The sequence below is a fragment of the Lethenteron reissneri genome, chromosome 40 (genome assembly GCF_015708825.2).
Source record: "Lethenteron reissneri isolate LAM-NWPU_2019-01 chromosome 40, ASM1570882v1, whole genome shotgun sequence".
NCBI classification, from domain to species: domain Eukaryota; kingdom Metazoa; phylum Chordata; class Hyperoartia; order Petromyzontiformes; family Petromyzontidae; genus Lethenteron; species Lethenteron reissneri.
Window position 1 is genome coordinate 5,035,057 of NC_083818.1, and position 23,781 is coordinate 5,058,837.

At 48.9% G+C, this 23,781-nt stretch overlaps 1 protein-coding gene across 1 annotated transcript; it reads left to right on the forward strand.

Moving 5' to 3' along the window:
- Positions 1–2,588: 2,588 nt before the first annotated feature.
- LOC133352429 (uncharacterized) lies at positions 2,589–15,229 on the forward strand. The gene is made up of 8 exons (XM_061568070.1): positions 2,589–2,694; positions 3,395–3,475; positions 5,281–5,390; positions 6,718–7,317; positions 8,013–8,181; positions 9,231–9,389; positions 13,217–13,385; positions 14,710–15,229. The coding sequence occupies exons 2-7, from the start codon at positions 3,417–3,419 to the stop codon at positions 13,368–13,370; spliced, it is 1,251 nt and encodes a 416-aa protein (XP_061424054.1). The 5' UTR covers positions 2,589–2,694; positions 3,395–3,416; the 3' UTR covers positions 13,371–13,385; positions 14,710–15,229.
- Positions 15,230–23,781: the final 8,552 nt, after the last annotated feature.

Below are 23,781 nucleotides of genomic sequence, written 5' to 3' on the forward strand. Positions count from 1 at the left end.
CACGTGACCCGTCGTCCGTGCCAGCCAATCACGTGCCGGAGGGGGGGGGGGGCATGGTGAGGGGGGGGGGTTTGTGAGAGGGGGGGGGGCAATCGTGTCACGTGATACCGCGTGGGGGGAGGGCGGAGGGGTATTACCACGTGACCAGAGTAACGGGACTGGACACGCCCGTCGGTGTGGCCACGTGACGAGACGTTTCAAAATATTCATTTAGACCTGTTCTTCACCTGAGGACGGCTGCTTGCGTTGTGGCCGAAACGTCGTGAGAATTTTTTTATTATGTTTTATTTTTATTATTTTATTATTTCCCTTCTACGTGACTTTACCGAAAGAACCAAGAAGATTAATCCCTGCAATCACGAACGCTTTAAATCGATGAGCTATAAAGATGAGCTATAAAGCTCTTTCCCACACATGTCCACAGATATCCAGCCCCGTGGCTGCCCTTCAACTGCCCCAACTGACAACCACGTGACTGCCCGTCAATTGCCCCAACTGACAGCCCCGTGGCTGCCCTTCAACTGCCCCAACTGACAACCACGTGACTGCCCGTCAATTGCCCCAACTGACAGCCCCGTGGCTGCCCTTCAACTGCCCCAACTGACAACCACGTGACTGCCCTTCAACTGCCCCAACTGACAGCCCCGTGACTGCCCTTCAACTGCCCCAACTGACAGCCCCGTGACTGCCCATCAACTGCCCCAACTGACAGCCCCGTGGCTGCCCTTCAACTGCCCCAACTGACAGCCCCGTGACTGCCCTTCAACTGCCCCAACTGACAGCCCCGTGACTGCCCATCAACTGCCCCAACTGACAGCCCCGTGACTGCCCTTCAACTGCCCCAACTGACAACCACGTGACTGCCCGTCAATTGCCCCAACTGACAGCCCCGTGGCTGCCCTTCAACTGCCCCAACTGACAACCACGTGACTGCCCTTCAACTGCCCCAACTGACAGCCCCGTGACTGCCCTTCAACTGCCCCAACTGACAACCACGTGACTGCCCTTCAACTGCACCAACTGACAGCCACATGACTGCCCATCAACTGCCCCAACTGACAGCCCCGTGGCTGCCCTTCAACTGCCCCAACTGATAACCACGTGACTGCCCTTCAACTGCCCCAACTGACAACCACGTGACTGCCCATCAACTGCCCCAACTGACAGCCCCGTGGCTGCCCTTCAACTGCCCCAACTGATAACCACGTGACTGCCCTTCAACTGCCCCAACTGACAACCCCGTGGCTGCCCTTCAACTGCCCCAACTGACAACCCCGTGGCTGCCCTTCAACTGCCCCAACTGACAGCCCCGTGACTGCCCTTCAACTGCCCCAACTGACAACCACGTGACTGTCCTTCAACTGCCCCAACTGACTGCTCCGTGACTGCCCTTCAACTGCCCCAACTGACAACCACGTGACTGTCCTTCAACTGCCCCAACTGACAGCCACGTGGCTGCCCATCAACTGCCCCAACTGACAGCCCCGTGGCTGCCCTTCAACTGCCCCAGCTGGCAACCCCGTGACTGCCCTTCAACTGCCCCAACTGACAGCCACGTGGCTGCCCATCAACTGCCCCAACTGACAGCCCCGTGGATGCCCTTCAACTGCCCCAACTGACAGCCCCGTGACTGCCCGTCAACTGCCCCAACTCACAACCACGTGACTGTCCTTCAACTGCCCCAACTCACAGCCCCGTGGCTGCCCTTCAACTGCCCCAACCGACAACCCAGTGACTGCCCGTCAACTGCCCCAACTCACAACCACGTGACTGCCCTTCAACTGCCCCAACTGACAGCCCCTCGACTGCCCTTCAACTGCCCCAACTGACAGCCCCGTGGCTGCCTGCCGATCACACTCCCAAGTCAGAGCCACGAGCTGCAGGGCTGGGGCTCTGTCCACTCAGTGGCGCTGTGAACGCTCTCACTCGGCACCGCGAGTCCCGGGGGTTTCATCCCTGCAGTCTCCCGTCGTGGTGGCCACGTCCCTTGTTCACACAGCCTCTCAATTCCTTCACACGCGAGGTAATGTCATCATTAAGGATCGGTGTTTCACTACGCAAAGACCCCCCCGTAACACATTCCTGCGGAGGGAGCTGGTAGGAACGTTGGGTTGCTCGGTCAATGGCCAGGGTCAACGGCGGCGTGGTGTATTCCGCAAATATGCCCGACTGTGAGGGCGGGCACAAGCCGGCGTGAGTAGGTTAAACGTTGAGTTTTATAAGGGCACCACGGGGTGACCAGCCCCTCCCCACCCAGCCCCCACCCAGCCCCACCCTCCCCACCCAGCCCCTCCCCTCCCCACCCAGCCCCACCCTCCCCACCCACCCACCCTCCCCACCCAGCCCCACCCTCCCCACCCAGCCCCTCCCTGCACGACGGACGGACACAATAATCCCCTGTGGGCTGGTGTAACCAGGAGGTTCCTACCAGTAATATAGCCAGACTGTCGGCACAACTCACGAGGGGGTGGGTGGGCCAGCACCACTCCCGGCCGCCTTTGTCTCTCCCGTGGCAATGTTTACACACCGCACTAGGTACTAATTTGAGGCTGAGTCGATCTAGGGGAGGCCCAGGACAGGTTGGGATTGTTCGTCACTGGTGGTGGCCGTGAGCGTGAATCGAACTCGGGTCGCCGGGTTCGTGGTGCAGCGCGCTAACCGCTACACCACCGCTCCCCACCTACAGAGATACAAGTACGCACACACACATGAACACAGACAGCTACATACACATAGATACAACATTGTGAGTGTACTGTGTGTGCGTGCACCGTGTGGGTACTGTGTGTGTGGACGTAGAGCATATACGCAGAAGGCCCATTGCCCGAAACATCGTCCATTGCACCGTTTCCCTTCTAAGGCCACACACATCTACGTACACGCGCCCCGACTTAAAACACAACGCAAGTTGCAACGTGCACGGCTAAATCTCGACTTAAAGCTTTCGTGAGTGCAAGAATTCATATTCTTTGGGTCTTTCGGTAGAGTCACGTAAATAGGTTCAAATTAATAAAATAAACAAAAAAAACTACGACGTTTCGATCACTTGTGTTGTGATTTTTGTTGTTTATTTTTCTTAATTTGAACCTATTTACGTGACTTTACCTGCACGACTTGTGTTGCCTCCGAAACGTCGTGATCTTTATTATATTTTTTATTAATTTTGATGTTTTACCTACGTGACTTTACCGAAAAAACCTAAGAATATTTATTTACCCGCACGGTTACTTTCTCACTCGGAAACACTCGATTCGATTCGCATTCGATAACACCAGAATCGACCATCGATTACACATTTCGGAATCGATTGCGGGCCCGGCGCACGTGACGCGTTAAGGACCAATCGGCGCCACCCCCCTTTCCCATCTCCCCCCCACCTCTTCGTCTCCCATAGCAACCACGACGGCGTCCCAAAGATGTCGGCTCGCGGATCACGCTCGGCGTTCGTTCTGCACGGATTCAAGGCCGCCCTCAGGTCTTCCCACCACCCACCCCCACAACTTTGTGTTTGTTTACGGCGCGTTGTTTTGTTGTTGTTTAAATCACGAAAGATTAAGCAGCCGCGGCCGGGAAAGCGTCGAGTTGTTTAAAATGTAAAATTTTAAGTCAGGGGGAGGAGGGGCATCCGAGGGGTTGCTAGGCAACCCGCGAGTTGTTGCCTAGCAACGCGAACAGCAAGTGCCTGCAGATCGAAGTATTTTGTTTTAATCTTCGGATATCGATGGGGTTTTGGTGTAGAATTGGCGAACAGAGTTACGAGCTCGTACACGTTCGGAGCGGATGAACTCTTTATGAAAGATTAAGAATCGCGTGGCGCCGTTGCGGATATGCTATAGGCCGCCGTAATCAATGCTAATGACGATCATTATTGATCTTCTTGGTTCTTTCGGTAAAGTCACGTAGAAGGGAAATAATAAATAAAAAAATCATAATGAAATACAATTGTATTTTATTACGTAATAGTTTTATTATGATGAGACACTGGAGTGTCGAAATAATAATATTAATAATAAAAATAAACATAAGAAAATACAATTGTATTTTATTATGTTTTATTTTTATTATTTTATTATATCCCTTCTACGTGACTTTACGTGACTTTACCGAAAGAACCAAGAAGATGAATCCCTGCAGTCACGAAAGCTTTAAATCGAGAGCATTATTATGTTGTGTATTGCAGTTGGGCGCAGCATAATCGTTCGCTTCGTCAACGTGACACATTTTTTACTGTTTGGCCGTGTCGGGTGGTGGAGGGTTACGACACATTTATAAATAACGCGATCTGACCCAAAAACCTTGATTATGAATAATATCACTTTGTAAATGTGCATCGAAACCGAGACCCCGTGGCGTAACGAAGATCGGCAATTCACCAGCAATGATTCGAGGCAGGCTGACTGCTGATGAGACACTGGAGTGTCGAAACCGGCCCCGCGTTTGCGTGCTCGTCTTTAATCTGTGCTGCTCAAACTACGCACCCCCAAGAAAAAGGTCCGTGCGGCTGATGGGATGAGTGGAGGGGACATTCGTGCCTGCTTACAGTATTTTATTTCGTTAAAACATTAATTGTACAAACATGTCAAATGTGAGAACCTCCTGAAAACTCGTCTTGACGTTCAGTGAGGTTGATCTAAACAAATAAAGGACATTAGCTTTTATTGTTATTTGTTAATACCTAACTTCTCATCTATTCCCATTCGCCTCGGCTGAGTCAACAGGGATTTAAACTTGCGACCCGCTGATAGTGAGTTGTGGTCTTAAAGCATTGAACTTTGTACATTTTAGTGATTGTGTTGTAGATTTGTAAACGTTTCCTTTCGATTATATTTGTTTTGAGACATTTTTCAAACGTGTTGATTTGAGATATGTTTTTAGTTACCTTCGTAAGCATGCAAAAATTCTTCAAAAATTCATTATTTTAAACTTATATTTTGTTATCTCGTTCGTATCATTTCTCTTTTATTTTCTCCATGCAGTTTTTTTGTTGCCCTAAATGTAACATTGGCATATGCTTTACATACATATTAAGTAATTGGTTCACACTGGCAACGTTCGGTGCACGATTGCCAGCTTGTGTACGAATTGCCATCGATGAATCAGTGCATCGTTAGATGCCCACTACGTACTTTGCACTCCGGGTTTTTTCTTCAAAAAGCGACTTTTAATTATCTCCCGCCTTTGAATTGAAATAAAACACTGCCTCAGTGCTACTGCGCTTAGCAAAGAATGTTGGCTCCTTATCACTCTGACTTGTAGTTTCGTCCCCTGTGCCACTGCTAGAGACAAGCCAGGTGACTACCTCACCAACTCTCAGAGGACTTCAACGTCCTCTTTCCTCAGCCAGAGCCCGAGCTTCTCAGCTGGGAACATGAGGCCAAAGAGTGTCCCAGGTATGCCTACTGCTGGTATGCGATGCAATAAAATAAAATGCAACACAGCAAATAACATGAATAAATTACATTTGCAAAAGCGCCTTTCTCAAGGAGCTGTACATCACACGTGCATATCTAATACAACTCTCGTCTTACCCATGTTGAGGTCCAGCCTCAAGACCTTCCTCTCTTCTCTTGTATGACTGCTTACAAATATATCATAACGAGAAGTGGCCGGGTGGCACAAAAATCAGAGCCTTGAGTTTGCACCGCTGAGATCCTGGATTTGAATCCAGGCAGTTGCCTTTGATTAAACTGAGTTTGCAAGTGTAGTGAGTTGATGGTCACCGATAACCGCACAAAAACAATCACGTGAGATATTTTTCATAAAATTGGGGAATATGAATACACAAGTATAGGCCTCCTCCTTTCCGTGATATGTATGTCCCATATACATATCAGTTGCATCCAGACATTCGAGAGCCAAATTGTATTTTAGATATGCACTTCCGGTTGTGTTTTCCAGTTTTGACATACAACCGGTGTTTCCACTGTGCTGTGCTAACAAACCGGTGAACTGAGCTTGAATTATAACCACGACTCAAATGGGTGCTGAGTGATACCTGGACTGGTGCAAGGTGCCCTCGCTTCAACCCATGTCAGTTGAAAAATTAGCATTTGTGCAGTGTGCAAACATGAGCACTGGTGGGGCCAAGCTGACCTAACATTGTGCAGCCCACAACCAACCATCTCTCTTGTTTGCTGTGTCACAACCTTAATCGGTGCTTTTGAACAGCACTTGCCCAGACCTTGCCCCAAAATTCTGAATAGCTATACGGGGGAGGTTTGTCTTTGTGTGTGTAGCAGCGTGCTCCTTCCCAATCACTCTAACCCAGGGGTTGGCAACCTTCGGCTCCAGGAGCCGCATGTGGTGGCTCTTTGACTTCCCCGTGGCAGCTCTTTGGCTGCCCCTTTGCGGGCAGCCGTTAAAAAAAAAACCCGTAAACCTTAAACAAAATTTTCCGTAAAGATAATTGATGAAATGTGGCATGGAATGGGTCACTATGGAATGTCTTGGTGACGACATAATGTACAGTAAAACTCTATTGTTAAAGAATAACTCGGGGGGAAAAAACACTAAATAGATGCAATTTATTCCATCACATATTTTGCTTATTGAAATTAGAATGTTTGTCATCTGCTGTATACCTGCTGTATTTGTGTAAATGTGTACAAGTAGCTCTGCGTGTGATGTGGCTCTCGACCTATCTTGGTCAAGACAAACACAAAACAAGATGGCTCTTCTTCTTTGAAAGGTCCTGACCCTTGCTCTAACCTCATGCAGCAGGCTCCTCGGCAGTGCATGGCCACGGCGACAGCCCCACGCTGGACGAGCTGGAGCTGAGCCTACACAACTTGAAGCTCCAGGTGAGTGACCTCCGTTCTAGCCTGGATGTCGACTTCACCTCGGACAAGGCCGCTGGAGAAACCCGCAAGACCCGACAGTGGTCCTTGTTGCCGGATCCGGAGCCCGGCATGGGCGCTTTTGAAGACGACAGTGGCGACGCCTGGTTTCTCAGTCCGAGACGCCGCTCCAGGTTTTCCTTGGACGGCAGTGCAACCACCATCACCACTACCGGCCTGGGGCTGCACCGCGAGGCGTTCCCGGTGCAGATCGGCGCTCCGCACGTCGTCGGCGTGCCCTCGCTGCTGCCGCCGGCGATCCCCGTGCGGGGCAGGTCACCCGTGCGGACGGTGGCGACGGTGGTGCTGGAGGAGGTGGCGAGGGCTCGCCGCTCGCGCTCGCTCGAGCGCTGGGTCGCGGACGGGAGAGGCGCGCGGAGGAGCGGGATGGCCCGCTCGCGGTCGCAGTCGCCGAAGCCGGCGTGGAGGCCTAGCTCGGCAAAACCCGACCTCAGCTCACGGCCGCCGCCGCCGCTGCGGTGTACGTCACACTCGCTGGCGTGTGCAGCGCTCGGTCATTTGCATGACATTTTTATTTACAAAAAGATTTGTCTGCTCATTTTTTATTCCAATTGTGCTCAGTGGTCACAACGCCTATATGGAGCTTGGATCAGTGGTGTAGTGTGGTTGAATCAGAATCAGAATACTTATTCATACTGGAGGAATCCGATGAGGTAATAAGCTCTTTTTGATGGATGTTCAGTAGTGAAAATTATAGTCAAAGAAAAAAAAATCACTTTAAAAATATATACAGATATATTTTTTATCTACGAGATAAGGCCCACTGAACTATTAGCTTATTTTTCAGAAGCGACCTGGCCACAAATGATAGCTCAACGAAATGGCTCATCATGTCGAAATCCATGGCAAAATTATCGAAATAACCTAGACGCATGATTCTAAATGTGGAGGGGAAAACCGGAGGACCTAGGGAAAAAAAAATCCATGGTTGGCATGGGCACTGGTGCAAGCAGTGCCATGGGTCTCACCAGTGTCTCAAGTTTCCCCTCATCTCCATAGCACGACACCCGGGCCCCACCGTCCTGTGTGCCCCGGTGCAGCTACACCACCTGCAAACTTGAAAGCTACGTCACCGTTATACCGTAGACGGTGGCTCCGCCCGTTAAATCGAACGTTGCGGCGACAAGCGAGCTTCCGCCCACCTTTTGCGTGCAGCGCGCAGGAGCGGAGCGAGGGGGAGGAGTGACGAGGAGGGACGGCTGTCGGAGGACGAGCGTGGCCGGCGGCCCTGGCGGGGCCTGCGGTCGTCCCTGCGGTCGCTTTCCGCCGAGCACAGTCCAAGGCCCGCTTCTCGGGGTCCCACGGCGCTGGACGTGAGCGAAAGGTGCGTCCCACTCGCAGAGATGCCGCAACGCCGAGTGGAGGCCTGTGTTGATGACACAGGTAGAGAGGCATGGATGTGGCCATAGGAACACAGACAAAGATCCCTCTCATAGCCTTAACAAGACTGTTGGGGCAAGTGCGGTTAGCGAGCACCTATGAAGGCTGCCATGGCACACGGGGGGGTGGGTGGTCAGCACCACGCCCAGCCGCCTTTGTTTCCATGTGGCGATGTTTACACACCACACCAGGTAATCATTTGAGGCTTAGTCGACATAGGGGAGGCCCAGGACCGGTTCAGATAATCGTCAGTGATGTTAGCCGTGAGCGGGAATTGATCTCGGGTCCCTGGGTTTGTAGCACAGCACGCAAACCGCGACACTACCGCTCCCATAGGAACACACACGGACACGACCAGAGATGAGAGAAACCTGGAGAGATGTAAAGAGACACGCTACCTGGAGAGAGGAAAAAACAAAGACAAAGAGAGACAGACATGAATAGAGTCGTGAAGAGACACAGACACACCGAGAGATACGAAGAAAAAACAGAGAGTGACACGGAAAGACATGGAGAGTGATGCAAAGAGAAACATGGGCAAAGACACATGAAGAGAGACCCGGACAGGGATAGAGACAGAAAGAAACATGCAGAGCAAGAGAGATACAATAGAGACGCACGCAGAGTTACATGGAGTTACACGAGGAAATATACACGTGAAGAGGAGCAAATGCAGAAGCACGGAGAGAAACACAAAGAGGAAAGAAGAGAAACAGTCTCATAGAGAGACAGGCACAACGAGAGACCTGGAGAGAAATACGCACAATAACAAGGAAAGAGACGGAAATGGAGAATCCTGGGACCCTAGCTACAACCCTTAATGCTATCCCTATGCTTAAAACCCGACTTCATCCCCAACCCTAACTTCAACACGGAATCTAATGGATCCCAAGCCATAGCTCTCACCCATTTCATAATTGTTAACCCCTTGCCCTATGTTAAACTTCTCTGACTCGAACCCTGTCCCTGCCGCTACCCCCTCCCCCTCGCCAGGTTTGTTGGTTCTCTGGGAGGCCACTTGGGGGGCACGTCTCCGTACGGGGAGGCTCTGCACCGCCTGCGCCGGCAGCGTCTGCGGGTGGAGGAGGATCTGCTGCTGGAGCTCAAGCGGAAGCTGGAACTGGAGAGGACGCGTGGGCCCCGGCCTAAGTGGTGCGTGTCGCCCCGTGGCCTCTCGCTCAGTGAGAGTCACGGTGCCATGAGGTGTGGTCCCATGTGGACGCGATAAACAAAACAAAGGCCTCGAGGTGTGAAATGAAGATGCAGCCCAAATAACAAAGACCTCACTTGCCGTGTAGCCGCGGTGGCGAGATGTTAACCCATTCTTTTTCCGATGACGTACGTGTCCGTAATCGGGTTTTCTTCTGATTCCGTTTTGATTTATGTACGTGTACGTCATCGAAATGCAATCGATTCCAAACGGAATAAAATCGATTCCGAACGGAATCGGAAGTGCCATGCGGGAGGGCGTGTGGCACAGAGTGACGCCAGCTATCGTAGAGTGTGGCCGATTCACTACAGTTCTCTGAGGGGAGTACAGAACAATGTCTTTAAAAACAGCAGCGCTACGCCTCTCTAAATAAAATTAACGCTAACCGCTTGCGCGTTCCACCCTGAAACCTGCAGACATCTCTGAACAAGAAAAGATTGACTACCTCCTCCTGGTATACAGGAGGTCGTGGGTTCAATCCCGACCCTGATGCCTGTATATTGGAGTTTGCATGTTCTCCCCGTGGTCGCGTGGGATTTCTTTCCGGGTCCTCCTGGTTTTCCCTCCACATTTAGAGTCGACATGCTTTTAGAGTATTTGGCTGTTATAAATTTCCACGTGGTAAGCTACTTCGCTGAGCTGTTATTTGTGATGGCCAGGTCGCTTATGAAAAGAGCTACATAGCTCAGTGGGCCTTACCTGGTAAATTAAAAATTGTTAAATAGATACCGACTCAGCTGGTGTATAATGTCATCGTGCATTGAGTAATTGATTAAAATTGATCCTTGCGATGCATGCGTAATATCATGCATATGATACTTGATCACTTAATGCTTTAAGCAAATGTATGATAATTTATAATTTAATCCAGGTTAGGCCACATAATCATCTGGCCAAATATCTTGCTGTGAAACCCTCCACCACCCAAAATAGCGAGTTAAATTGTCACGCATACAAAGTGTTTAATGCGCTAATTATTGTTTCAGCTGACCGGTAAGTTGAAGAACAATTTGCACGATCAAATTTAGCTCAGAACACACATCCTTGCTAAATATGGTTGTAAGAATACATTTTTCGAATGAATTGCTAAAATCCTTTGACTTGCGAGGTGGGTGAATCGTTATATCCCTGCCATCTAGTGTTGGGTAAGAGAGTAGGTCTTCTTAAACATGTACAACAATAACATTTCATGTCGATAGCATCTTTCAACGATCGCACTTAAATACGGAGTGACTATCAAAGCAGACTAATATGATGTATAATCAAATAAAAAAAAACACCTCATTGCTCCTAAATTATATGTTAGCAAGAGTCTCATTAAACAGATACGTCTTCAGCCGCGATTTAAAATCATCGTGGAATCGTCAACGCTTACTGTGGGCGGTAAGGAGTTCCATAGGTTGGGAGGATGAAATGCAAACGCTCTTATCACCCTGAGTGTATGTTGTGAACCAAGGGAACGGTAATAGTCTAGAGTCTTAAACAGAGTAAACAGCTTGGGATATAAAGAGACAGGAGTTCAGTCAGGTGAGAGGGAGCGGGACCATCTCGTGGTTTCAAAGTTAAACACAACACCTTGAAATCTACTCGAAAACGACACAGGAGCCAGTGTGACGAGGCCAGGGTTGGAGTAATGTGGACAGATTTCTAAGATGTTGTTAAAAACCCGGGTAGCGACATTCTGTACAAGCTGCAGTTGGGACAATGCTTCTCGCAGACATTCCGATAAAGAGAGCATCGCGGTAATCAACTTGAGGTAAAGTTAAAGAGTGCATTCACTACTCTTTGGTTAAATTTTGATTTAAAGCTTTCGTGACTTCCAGGGATTCATATTCTTGGTTCTTTCGGTAAAGTCACGTAGAAGGGAAATAATAAAATAATATAAATATGAAACAATAAAAATTATCACGACGTTTCCACTGCAAGACAAGCAATCATCATCAGGTGTGAAATCTACAGCAAAAAAAAAATCACACCTGATGATGATTGCTTGTGTTGCAGTCCAAACGTCATGAGAAATTTTATTGTTTTATATTTGTATTATTTTATTATTTCCCTTCTACGTGACTTTACCGAAAGCACCAAGAATACTCTTTGGTTCTTTCGGTAAAGTCACGTAGGTATAAAATATAAAATAAATTGAATCACGACGTTTCGATTGCAACACAAGCAATCATCATCAGTTGTGAAAACTACAGCAAGAAAATGTTTAGCTGAAGTGGGAAAAAAATAAATCTTGCTGTAGTTTTCACACCTGATGACGATTGCTTGTGTTGCAATCGAAACGTCGTGATTTAATCTATTTTATACTTTATACCTACGTGAGTTTACCGAAAGAACCAAAGGGTATGGATCCCTGCAGTCACGAAAACTTCAAATCTAGAATGCATTAACTTCTCGCCTTCAGAAGAGGGGAGCGGGTGAGAGAGACAAAGGGGAGTCTGAGAGTGGCAATGTGTCTGAGCTGTATAAAAAAGAGAACCTGGTAACATTACAGATATGGGGCTCAAAGGAAAGGTTGGAATCAAAAATAACTCTTAAGGCTTTGACTAGCGTCTATTTTTGGTGCAGTGACAAAGCCACAGATGTCAATTTTGGGAAAGTTCAGGTTGTGGAGCTGATGTCTGGATCCCCGGTATAATAACCTTGTTGTCTGTATGTAGTATTTCGTGTCAAACTACTTGCTGTGAGAGTTCTGAATGGAAGTTCCATGTCGACAATAATGCGATATCTGTAGCAGCACAATTGCAATCCACTGTTTGGCGAATGTTGTGCTCTTAAATGGCTTTGGATTTTTTTTCCAGAGGATGAGAACTTATTGCATTTCATGAGACTGATAGCCGGGCGTGGTGGCCGTATCTGTAATACTCCGCTTGAGAAGCAAGGGTTTGTTTATTTCATGCAGATTTTCTGAAATTTCCTGCCATCTGGCCAGGGGAAGGAAGTACAGCAAGTTGGTTCGTGAACGAGCCAGTGCATGATGTGCTCATTCCCGGGTAACGGGGAAATTTCGGTCAACTTGACCGGAACACCCTGGGTTTAAAAAAATAAATTGACCCAACATTCCAAGGCAGGTCCCCCCTGAAAGGGAGTCTTGGGACTCTCCGGGATATTTGAATGACACACTGACATCTCTGCAAACTCTGATAAGACAATGCTCACTATCTTCGGCTGATTGGTACTTTATCAAGAGCTTTTAACCCAACCCCACACATATTTCCGCATATATATTTAAAACTTGCTATACACCTCAAGTGTACATGCATGGGATTAGTTTCAATGACAGGAAGAAGAATACACGGATTAGAGAACACATGCAACATACAGGCGTAATGCTGACCATTGAAGAAAGTGGCCAGGACGCATCGCTAGGAGGAGTGATGGCTACGGGTAAAGATTAACCATGGAGCTGTAGCTTTGTACCTACAACACCTGACAAGCCCTGGTGGTCTCCCATCAAGCTACTAACCAGGCTCAAAGCTGATTAGCTTTCAACCATAGAACGGTCACTGCACTGCACGCTTTCACATACGCTTCTGTAGCCGTCTGGAACACTCTTCCGATATTAGGAAGCCACTGAAACGGTGCACTTTTAAATCTAAATTGAAAACTTATTTCTTTAGAAATGCTTTTTGTGTTTAGTGTGTTGTCCTTCCTCCCCGCACCTACAGTTAGCACGGTTGGTTACATACGGTACGAAAGAAGTCCAACATACGTACATTCGACAGGATCGGGCGTATTCAATGTATTTTTTTTTATGTAATGACAGGTACGAGATGAGGGGTCCTCAGTTCCACTACGAAGCCAGGAAGAACAACGACCACTTGCGGAGCAGCGCCGAGTGGCAGAGGATCTATGACTACAGGAACCAGCTGCTCTCTGCCTCGCATACTTTCAGGGAAGGCCTGGCTAACAGGCCCTAGCGCCCATTGCCCAAGGTTTGTTTTTGCCGAGGAGGCGTTCGAAATTGTTACGCAGTCGTCTTGCAAGCTTCGTCGTGGCGTGCCTGCACATTATCGCATCTTCTGCGGAAACTTGTTCTGCATCTGTCGTGGCTGTCGCTGTCAAGGACCAGTGTGTGCCTTCTCAAATGTCATTTTTGTTTGTCTTTTATCCGATTACGTTTAAAAACGTTCACTCGGCATCGTGTCACGAAACGAAGGAATTTCAATCTGGAACCTTTGCTGTAGTGCAGGTTAAATGATGCCCACTTGAAGGTGATATCAGACAACCATTTATGAGATTCTTTAATTTGCCTCTTGTCCATTAGGCATGCAGCAATGCATCGATTAGTGTAATAAAGTTAAGCCTTGGCTCATGCACATGGTAATGCATCAGGCGATAATATGCTGGTGTTAAACTTAGGTTAATGGAGCGAACAGAACTGTTACATTCCTCAGTATCTGGAACGCCACCCCACTGCACACTCGCAGCAATCTTCACCGACTGTTAAGAGCCACTCAAAGGCCCTACCTCTTTCGTGCCCCAACTGGCTTTCCAGTGACACTGAACTTGGCTGTGAGCATCACAATCACGGTCGTTCACGATGCCCCTGAAATATTGCGTGCGTAACAAATTGCACTTTTGTCACTATTACAACCGAGGCAAACTAAAACGAGAAACGATATAATTGAGGCGGCACAAAGAAGCCAAAGAAGAAGAATCCGTTGTTGAATCGAATGCCGATCCTGAATTTTGACAGTGCGTCGAGTAGCCAGGGTGGGGTGATTCACTGCATGCTTATTATCCACACTAGCGGCACCGCACATTCTCATGTGTCCTGCAATGTACATAATAATATAAATTAACCTTTGCTAGGTGCATTTCATTCGTAGATCCAAATGTGCCGTGTAATTAAAATAAGAAATAATCAGAAGCAGGGTAAACGGCCAAAACTAGGGGGTTCTTCCTCTTTCGTATGGCATGGGTGAGGGGGGGGGGCAGCAACAGTTTGTATAGATGTCATCGTTGAATGTTAAGGTCCTTCAACCAATACAAGGTGGTAGTCGATGCTGTATGGATTGCAGCGATACCGCCAGGGTGTGTGCGTGGATGGCGCAACTCGTCTCTGATGCGGTTGACAGTTTTGGCTTCGCCACAGTCATAGTTTGGGGGTAAAGGGTAGTTTAAGGAGGTGAGTTTTCAAGACAGACTTAAATCTACCTAACAATTCTGATGACATGCCATTTGAATCCCAAATCGTAGTACTCAAGACAGTTGGATGTATACTTAATTTATCATTAATTGCGTGTGTGTGTGCAGTTATTGCTGATCCGGGCAAAGACCTAGCTACACCTGAAAACCCGGTTGAAATTATGGATCATCGCCGCCAGCTGTTGTCCATCCACTGCTGGATCAAGGTCTCTCCCCACGCTGCCGACATCCTTCCCGGTCCTGCAATGTAACGATCCCATCAAGTGCCTGCAGGAGGGCCGACCTCACGGCTCCGTCTCTCCCCGGTGGACGTCCTCTCGTTCAAGTTTCCTCTTTTGGCTGCCACCCATCCTTGTCATCCGTCTCAACCATCGCTCCAAATTGCGACGACCTCCCGGCCTGGCCCGCTGACTTACTTCTTCTTTCGTACTTCTTTGGACTTCTTTCGTACCGTATGTAGCCAATCGTGCTAACTGTAGGTGCGGGGAGGAAGGATAACACACTAAACACATAAAACATTTCTAAAGAAATGAGTTTTCAATTTAGATTTAAAACAGTCAACATCGTGGGTGCCTTGCTTGTGCTTGTTCTGCAATCTGCCTCTCGGCGGTGTGATTCCACTCACTGATTCCGCATGCTATCACAGGTACTGTACACTTGATTGCAATCATGGGTAGTTGCCTGGACTTCAACCCAGGATCTCCATGGTGTTAGTTCAGCGCTTTGACTTGGAATTCACCCTCCGAGGCACAGCCACGTGGGACTGCTGTGAACATTGATTCTGGCTCTGACATCTAGAGTGAGGCCTATACGCTGGGCCCGTCTGTACTCCGTGCAGCTGCCTCACCGCAGAACGAAGCACGTCCCCCTCATTTCTAACTCTCATTAACCGTGTCCGTCTGTAGCAGGGGGGTGATGGTAACTCTCGGAGAGATAATCCAATTCAAATTACATTTTAGGATGAAGTTGTGTTGCCATTAGGGACTTATACAACAGAAAACCAGCCAAATTGATCAAAAGTTGCACGAATCCTGAAGATAAAAAAAACCCCCCAGAAATAATGGCCATGCTATCACCGGCTCCCCACGATGTCATTTCAAGTGGCATTAATTATTCTGCGGTGCCCAAGATAACGTTATTGGAGGTAATTCAATCCTTCCGATGGCAAAAATGCGTGTCGGAAAGCATTTTCAGAAAACACGCGTACGCATGATTTTTCTTCTTCGTTCTCTCTGGCACACAAAGCTCACGCTTTTGTAATTCCCTCGCTTGGTCTGCCTCTACTGCCTCGCATTATTAACTGACTCGGTTCACGAAGCTTTTAAAATCTCACCTTACAATTTTACTTGAATTCTATTGAAGTTAAGGGGAGAGAAGACCCCCTTAGCATTAACGTACAAGCATAGCATGAACAAAGGCTCTTTAAGTTTCCCTGGAAGAGCAAAAACTGACCACTTTCATCATTTATATATAAAAGCAGACTCATGTTTTATTTTGAGCATGCACTTTTCTCGAAAGTAGTCAATCTCTCTGCCATCTGCGAAGAAGGACCATTGCCTCAAACATAAGCCTGTTATATATATTTTTGTCGGTTATAAACAAGTGTTTATGGCGAAATGTGTTCAACCTCTTTAATCTTTCAACCTCTTCACCACCTCTTATTCGTCACGTTGCTTGCTCGCTTGAATTGTTACGCCACGCAAGCCTGCTTGCCGCCTACCTACTGTGGACAGAAAATTAAAACACCACGAGTATGCATGGATTCTGTAACGCGTTCCAACGTACGCGTTTGTCCTCGGATCTGAGCCATCTCGGTCAGTCAACCCATGGCACCTGCTGGGTCTGTCCCGTGACCTCCTGCCAGCGGGCGTTCGACACTTCACGTGACCTTAATGTGCACACAGCCTGGCAAAAGTGCCGTGGTGACGTCACCACCACTTAGTGGCGAATGGTGGTTGTTGTTAATTGGCTACCGTGCTACATTTCAAGCCGCACAATCAGACGATGTCACACCGCGCCAGATAACGTTACGTAATGACGTCATCGGGAGGGTATCCACACTCGCCTTGTCCGTTAAGTCGAAACCTCTTTGCGTTGTTTTTTTTTGTGTCCAGATTTTTTTGAGCAACCCCCTTTGTCAAATTTGCCCAAATTTTTGGTCGAGGGCAATTTCCCCACAGCAACACAACTCCACGCTTGAGTAGTTTCGGTTCACATTGGATGATCTTCATGGGAGTGATCGTGAACCCCCTTTGCCTAATGCACAGACGGACCGGAGCAAATGCATTTACACTTCGAACCTCGGCCGGAATTGCGTGACAGCGCGCCTTGCCGCGTCGATTCCACGCAACGTCACAGTAGCCGATTCAACCGGCTGTAGAAGCACTGCGGAATTACTGCGAGTGGGAGAGGCGCACCAGCAACCCCACCCCTCCCTCCCCCCGACCCGAGCTGCTGTGGCTACTTTATCCCCCCTGGTGGCAGTGTTGGACCCTCATCGACTCCGTTGCCACGCGGCCTCAGACACCGCGGCGCAAAAACATCTCCACGAATGCGTGGCTCGTTCAAAGTGCCGCACCGCCCAATTCACCGCAGACCGAAACCCCCCCCCCCGCCGGCTCCCCCCTATTCATCCGTTGAGGACATCTCAGCCGTGGCCGATGGAATCGCCAGGAGGGCCATTGGCTTGTGAAACGCGACCATCCGCGTTGCCGTCCAGGTTTTTTTGTTTGTCCCGCGGGCGTTGGGCATTGTTGCCATTGAATGAATTTCGTTGTTGTTGTTGCCTGAGTACAGCCTCGCCGCCTGGTGGGTTTTGGCTGACTCGCTGAAATGTGACCAGAGGTCGCAAACGGGTTTTGATTCCTTACCCGTACCCGGCCGGGTACGGGTACCCGTTCCCTACCCGTACCCTACCCGAAATGAGTGACAAACGGTTACTCACCAGTGACTCACGGCCTACCCGTACCCGGCCGCACCAGGGTCGCAAACGAGTACCCGTACCTGGCCGGGTACGGGTAGCCGGGTATCGGGTAGGGTACGGGTATTGGGTACCCGGTTGCGACCTCTGAATGTGACACACGAGTGCTATGGTGTGGCAGTGTTGACACTGCCTGAAACCAGCGGTGGCAAACCCATTTTTTTTCCAAACACTCAGGGCCGCAACAGCAACCACAACGACAACAACAACAACAGACATCCGACCGCTTTTCGCCACGGCGCTTGTGCACCTTCCAGAAATGGCAGGAAACTCGAGGTGCACCTTTGACCGCTCACACACGAACACACGAACACACGCGTCGTCAGCGTAATCCAATAATAACGCGAAAAATAACGCACATGTCAACTTGGGTTGCCACCTGAGGTTCCAATAACCGGGATGTAATGGGAAGGAGAACATTTTATTATAATACCGGAAAAATGGGGAGAACTACATGTGAATTTATCGTCTCGAGTGGTGTATATTATTATTATGCAGCTTACAAAACGCAAGACTTTCAATGTGCTGGGAAGAGCTACATATTTCCCAGGACAGTCGCTACCTCAACAAGGAAACATTCCTGGGAAAATGTGGACTGGTGGCAACCCTAGTGTCGACCGAGTATGAAGTGTCCCTTGTAGTCAGAGAGGTGGTGACTAAGATTATTAAAGTTAGAAACGCGGTTTTATCAGGTCGAACATATTTCCCTCTCGTCGTACCCCTGCCCTAGACTCAACACACACACATACACACATTTATTTTATTTTCTGTAAATTACATTCCATCTGTGCCATCGCCATCATGACAAATCGAAGTAAATATTTTATTTCGGACGCTGACGGTGAGCAGTGCACCGCGTTGCTTCAAGGCAATGGCTCTCCCCCTGATAGGCGTTAGCGGTGGTCACTCAGCCATCGACGGGAGCCGATGGTGTCGCTCCTCGCCAGCTCCCGTGGCGGGGATAGACGCGGTGCGCATCGCGGAGTGTGATGATCCGCGTTGCAGCACCATGCCCGGTGTTGGGGTTTTCCTCCCTTGCGCCTTGAGCCCGCGTACGGCGGGGGATTTGTTTCGGCTCTGACCTCGACACTCGAAGGCGAGCTATGCGCCCCCGATGGGTCAAGGTGGCGGTGTTGGATGAGGTCCTCTCCATTGAGGAGACTGAAGTAAACTATATAACTAAACAGTTTTTATTTTACCAGGTAAGGCTCACTGAACTATGTCGTTATTTTTCAGAAGCGACCTGGCCACGAATGGTAGCTCAAGCGAAGTGGCTTATCGTCGTGTGGAAATGTATAGCGGCCGTAATACTCTAAACGCGTTATTCTAAAAGTGGAGGGAAAAACCGGGAGGAGCCGGAGAAAAATGCACACGACCACGGGGAGAATTCATAAACTCAAAATATACAGCAGCAGGCGTCAGGTTGGCATAGAACCCACGACCTCCTGTATACCAGGCGAGGTAGTGAACATCTCCTAGCCACCGCGGTGCCCCAACCAGTGCCGGCTGTCACGGCGACGTTTGTGATGAAGTCGGAGCACTTGATCTGACTTCAAAACGTCGACGGCGCGTATGGTAAGCCTCGGGACGCTTGGTGTCGGACAACGAGTACGTAAGAGAGTGGACACTCGGCTCTTTCTCCACTCTTGAAGACACTCCACGCGATTGTGAGTGAGGGAGTGCTCTAGCGGAGAACAGCCCGACCAAATGCTGTACCTTTAATGTGATTTCAAAGATGGCCACGTAATTTATTGTGATTTCTGAACATGATTATGCTATAGGTTGTTTACTTACATTTCATTGCAAACAATTGTTACTTGATGGCACCAAAGATACCGCGAGTGTGTTTGCAAAGTGTTTATGTTTGTGGTTTAAATGGCATTGATTAATATTGTACGTGATTTGTACTTTTTTTTACCAGTGCTAAAGTTGCATATATTCAATTAATCTTGTGTTATTAATCGATGACCATTTGGTTGCTGCTACTGCACAACAACAAAAAACCCTGTGCCATTTTACAACGCTCCGGAATTGTGCTTGTGTAAACGAAAGTGTGTCGCGTTAACGTGTATATTCTCCGATACAAATGGTAAAGTTGCGTGTGATGCTCAAATTTAAATGACGCGTGAACACTTTACGCGTTTATAAACGGGTTCATTAACGCTTTACGGAAACACGTTGCCTGTCGTCATTCACAAAATTGGGCTTAAAGTCTTAAAGTAACTTTATTGTCAAGTGTGTTACATGCATGACATACAACACAGATGAAATTACAGTCCTCTCTCTTGGTCTCACGGTGCAACCAAGCAATTAAAAAATTAATCACAATTAACAGACATAAATAAACAATTAACAATCGGCGATCAACACAAGATAAATAATCAAAAATGTAATAAACTTAAAATAAACTACAGTCAAGAAGTTTTAAAATGTAAAATCTTATTTAAATAAAGTATTTAAAGAAATAAGATATTTATACCAGTGTGGTAGTGCGATGTAGTGCAATGTGCAGTCCAGAGATCAGGATGTACGAGTGAATGTGTGTGTGGGGGATGGGGTCAGGGGGCAAAGGGGGGTGGGTGGGCAGAGGGGGGGAGTGATGGTAGAGCAGGGAGGGAGTTGAGTCTCCTGACAGCCTGGTGAAAGAAACTGTCTTTGAGCCTGCTGGTCCTGGCTGGAAGACTCCGCAGTCTCCTCCCTGACGGCAGCAGACTGAAGAGGCTGTGAGATGGGTGGGTGGGATCACCTGCAATCTTGATTGCTTTGCTGGTGATGCGGGTGTTATAAATGTCCAGAAGAGGGGGGAGAGAGACACCAATGATCCTCTCAGCTGCTCTCACTATGCGCTGCAGAGTCTTGCGGCAGGACACGGTGCAGGTGCCGTACCACACGGTGATGCAGCTCGTCAAGATGCCCTCAACGGTGCCTCTGTAGAAGGTGTGCATGATGGGGGGCGGGGCTCCTGCTCTTCTCAGTTTGCGGAGAAAATACAGGCGCTGTTGGGCTTTTTTGGCCAGTGATGCAGTGTTGTGACTCCACGACAGGTCTTCAGAGATGTGCACACCCAGGAACTTGGTGCATTTCACCCTCTCTACTGCAGCACCGTTGATGGTTAGCGGAGTATGCTGGGTGTGCACTCTCCTGAAGTCCACGACAATCTCCTTCGTCTTCTCAACATTCAGGTGGAGATTGTTGTCCTTGCACCACGTGGCCAGCCTGCTCACCTCACTCCTGTAGTTTGTCTCATCACCGTTTTTGATGGCACCCACCACAGTTGTGTCATCCGCAAACTTAATGAAGAGGTTGGAGCTGAATGATGGTGTGCAGTCGTGGGTCAGCAAAGTGAAGAGGAGGGGACTCAGCACACATCCTTGGGGGACCCCTGTGTTCAGTGTGATGGTGCTAGAGGTGTTGCTGCCAACTCGAACTGCCTGTGGTCTCCCTATCAGGAAGTCCAATAGCCAGTTGCACAGGGAGGTGTTGAGCCCCAGGTGGTCTAGTTTGTGGATGAGCTGCTGGGGAATGATTGTGTTGAATGCTGAGCTAAAGTCGATGAACAGCATTCTGACGTAGGAGTCTTTAGTCTCCAGATGGGTGAGAGCTGAGTGGAGGGTAGCGGAAATGGCGTCATCGGTTGAGCGGTTAGACCGATACGCAAACTGGAAAGGGTCCAGGGCGGGGGGAAGGACAGACTTGATGTGTTGTAGGACTAGCCGCTCGAAGCACTTCATAAGGATGGGAGTGAGTGCGACCGGGCGGTAGTCATTGTGGCAGGAGGGAGATGACTTCTTCGGGACCGGGATGATGGTGGTAGCTTTGAGGCACGTGGGTACAACAGCCTGTCTCAGCGAGGTGTTAAAGATGTCGGTGAAGACATCTGTGAGCTCCTCCGCACAGTCTCTCAGGACACGACCCGGAATGTTGTCAGGGCCCTGGGCTTTCCTTGGGTTCGTCCTTCTGAGGGATCTCCTCACGCTATCTGGGGATAGCGTCAGCACCTGATCACCGGGAGGTGGTGGAGTCTTCTGTGCTATAGGGGGCGGGGGTAGAGCTGGAGGAGGATGGAAGAGGGCACGTGACTGAGGTGTTGTGGTGGCACGCACAGGTTATTATTACTCCAATAATTGTTTTTACGTTCCCGGGTAAGGCCCACTGAGCTATGTAGCTCTTCCTGATTTGAAGCTTTCGTGACTGCAGGAATCCATACTTTGGTTCTTTCGGAACTGCTGGACGTTCGGTAATTCAACTGCTGGATTATTTTTTCCGCCTGAGGACGGCCGCTTGTGTTGCGATCGAAACGTCGTGATATATTATTTTTTGTTTATTTTATTTTTCTACCTACGTGACTTTACCTAAAGAACCAAAGCGTATATAGCTCTTTTATTTTTCAGAAGCGACCTGGCCCATCACAAATGATCGCTCAACGAAGTGGTTTATCGCGTGGACATTTATAGCAGCCAAATACTCCGAAACACGTGTTGATTATAAACGTGGAGGGAAAAACCGGAGGACCCGGAGAAAATGCCCCACGATCACAGGGAGAACACGCAAACTCCAAATATCCAGCAGGCGTCAGGGTCGGTATCGAAGCCACTATCTTTTGGGCACCAGGCGAGGTAGTTAACGGCTCGCCATGATGGCGCCCCAACCAAGGGGAAGAGAAGACCGAAAGCCAGACGGAGGTGGTGGGGCAGATGATGATGAGCTTGCAGAAGGGCGGTCATTGGAGGTCGACTCAATGACAGTTGACGAATCTAGCAGAAGGAAGCAAGCAATGGCGAGACCTTGCACCAGCAGCATTGGCCACGATCGGTGACGCATATAGGGTGATTGGCATGGGCCCTGATGCAAGGGATGAGATGTGATGCCTCTCCCCCCCGACCCCCATGTCCAATTTACTACTTCTGCATAGCCCCGGTGTCTGGGCCCCTTGCGGCCCCCTTGCAGCCCCCGCGCAGTTGCACCGCCTGCACACGCTCGGGCGGTTGCGCCACGGGTCACGATCTCTTCTCCACCCTGAACCGTAATTCCCTCCGCGCATTCGCAACAAACAAATTATGCCATCAATGTGTCACGCGCTCACGCGCACGCGGTGCATTGATTCCCGCACCCTATGTTTTATATTGTCTTGTAAAAAAAAAAAAGACGGAGGGTGCAGTTTTTTGTTCCACCATTACAGCCTTCTCATATTCGTTTCATCAGAAAGAAAGTCTTAAGGTATATTTAAGGATCACGCGTAAATCCCCCCACGCGGTCTCCCTGAGCGGTAAGATACTCTGAAATCTCGAGATCCCCGGAGGACGGGTCGACGAGAGAAGAAATGCAATCTCATCCTTGTTATGAGCGGCGGGGGGGGGGGGGGGTCGTGTAAGTCGCGAGCGCCTTCATTAGGAGAGGGAGGGGGGGTAGCTCGCTCACGAATGATTGATGCTCGGCGTGATTAACGACCGTGATGGTTATGGCCTCTGCTCGCAGCGGTCTCTCGGCCCAGAGTGCTGATGAGAGTGGAGATTTACAGTGAGCGAGGCATGTTGTTTCGTTGTTGGTGGTGGTTGTGGTGGTGTTTTTTTGAGATGATTGAATTCGTTGCGTTTGGGAATTGAAAAAAAAGGCAAGACGGCGACAGGGGAGTGGCGGCTTTCTCTCCATTGTGCACTGCTTTGAGCCGGCGGTGGACATTCCACATTCCTCTCACAGGGACTGCCAGTCTCTTCCCGGACGTGACAATTGTTGGAATAATTCTAGATTTGAAGTTTTCGTGACTGCAAGGGTCCATACTCTTTGGTTTTTTCGGTAAAATCACGTAGGTTAAAAAAAGGAAGTAATAATAAATTAAATCACGACGTTTCGGAGGCAACCGTCACAGCAAAATTACTGTAATTTTGCTGTGACGGTGCCACCTGAAGACGGAAACTCGTGTTGCCTCTGAAACGTCGTAATTTAATTTATTTTTATTTCCTTTTGTTTACCTACGTAACTTTACCGAAAAAACAGAGTAAATGTTGGACTTCCAACGACGGTGTTACAGTAAGAAGCTGGCTTTGAGTGCAAGCGCGGTTCTGGTACGAGCTACCCACGCTTAGATTACAACGGGTGACAAACACAAAGGGAAAATCCTGATACAAGTGGACAACTCCGGGTACAAGTGAAAGAAGACGCTGGGCCCTTTTCTTTATCCACGAGTTCAACACCTCCATTCC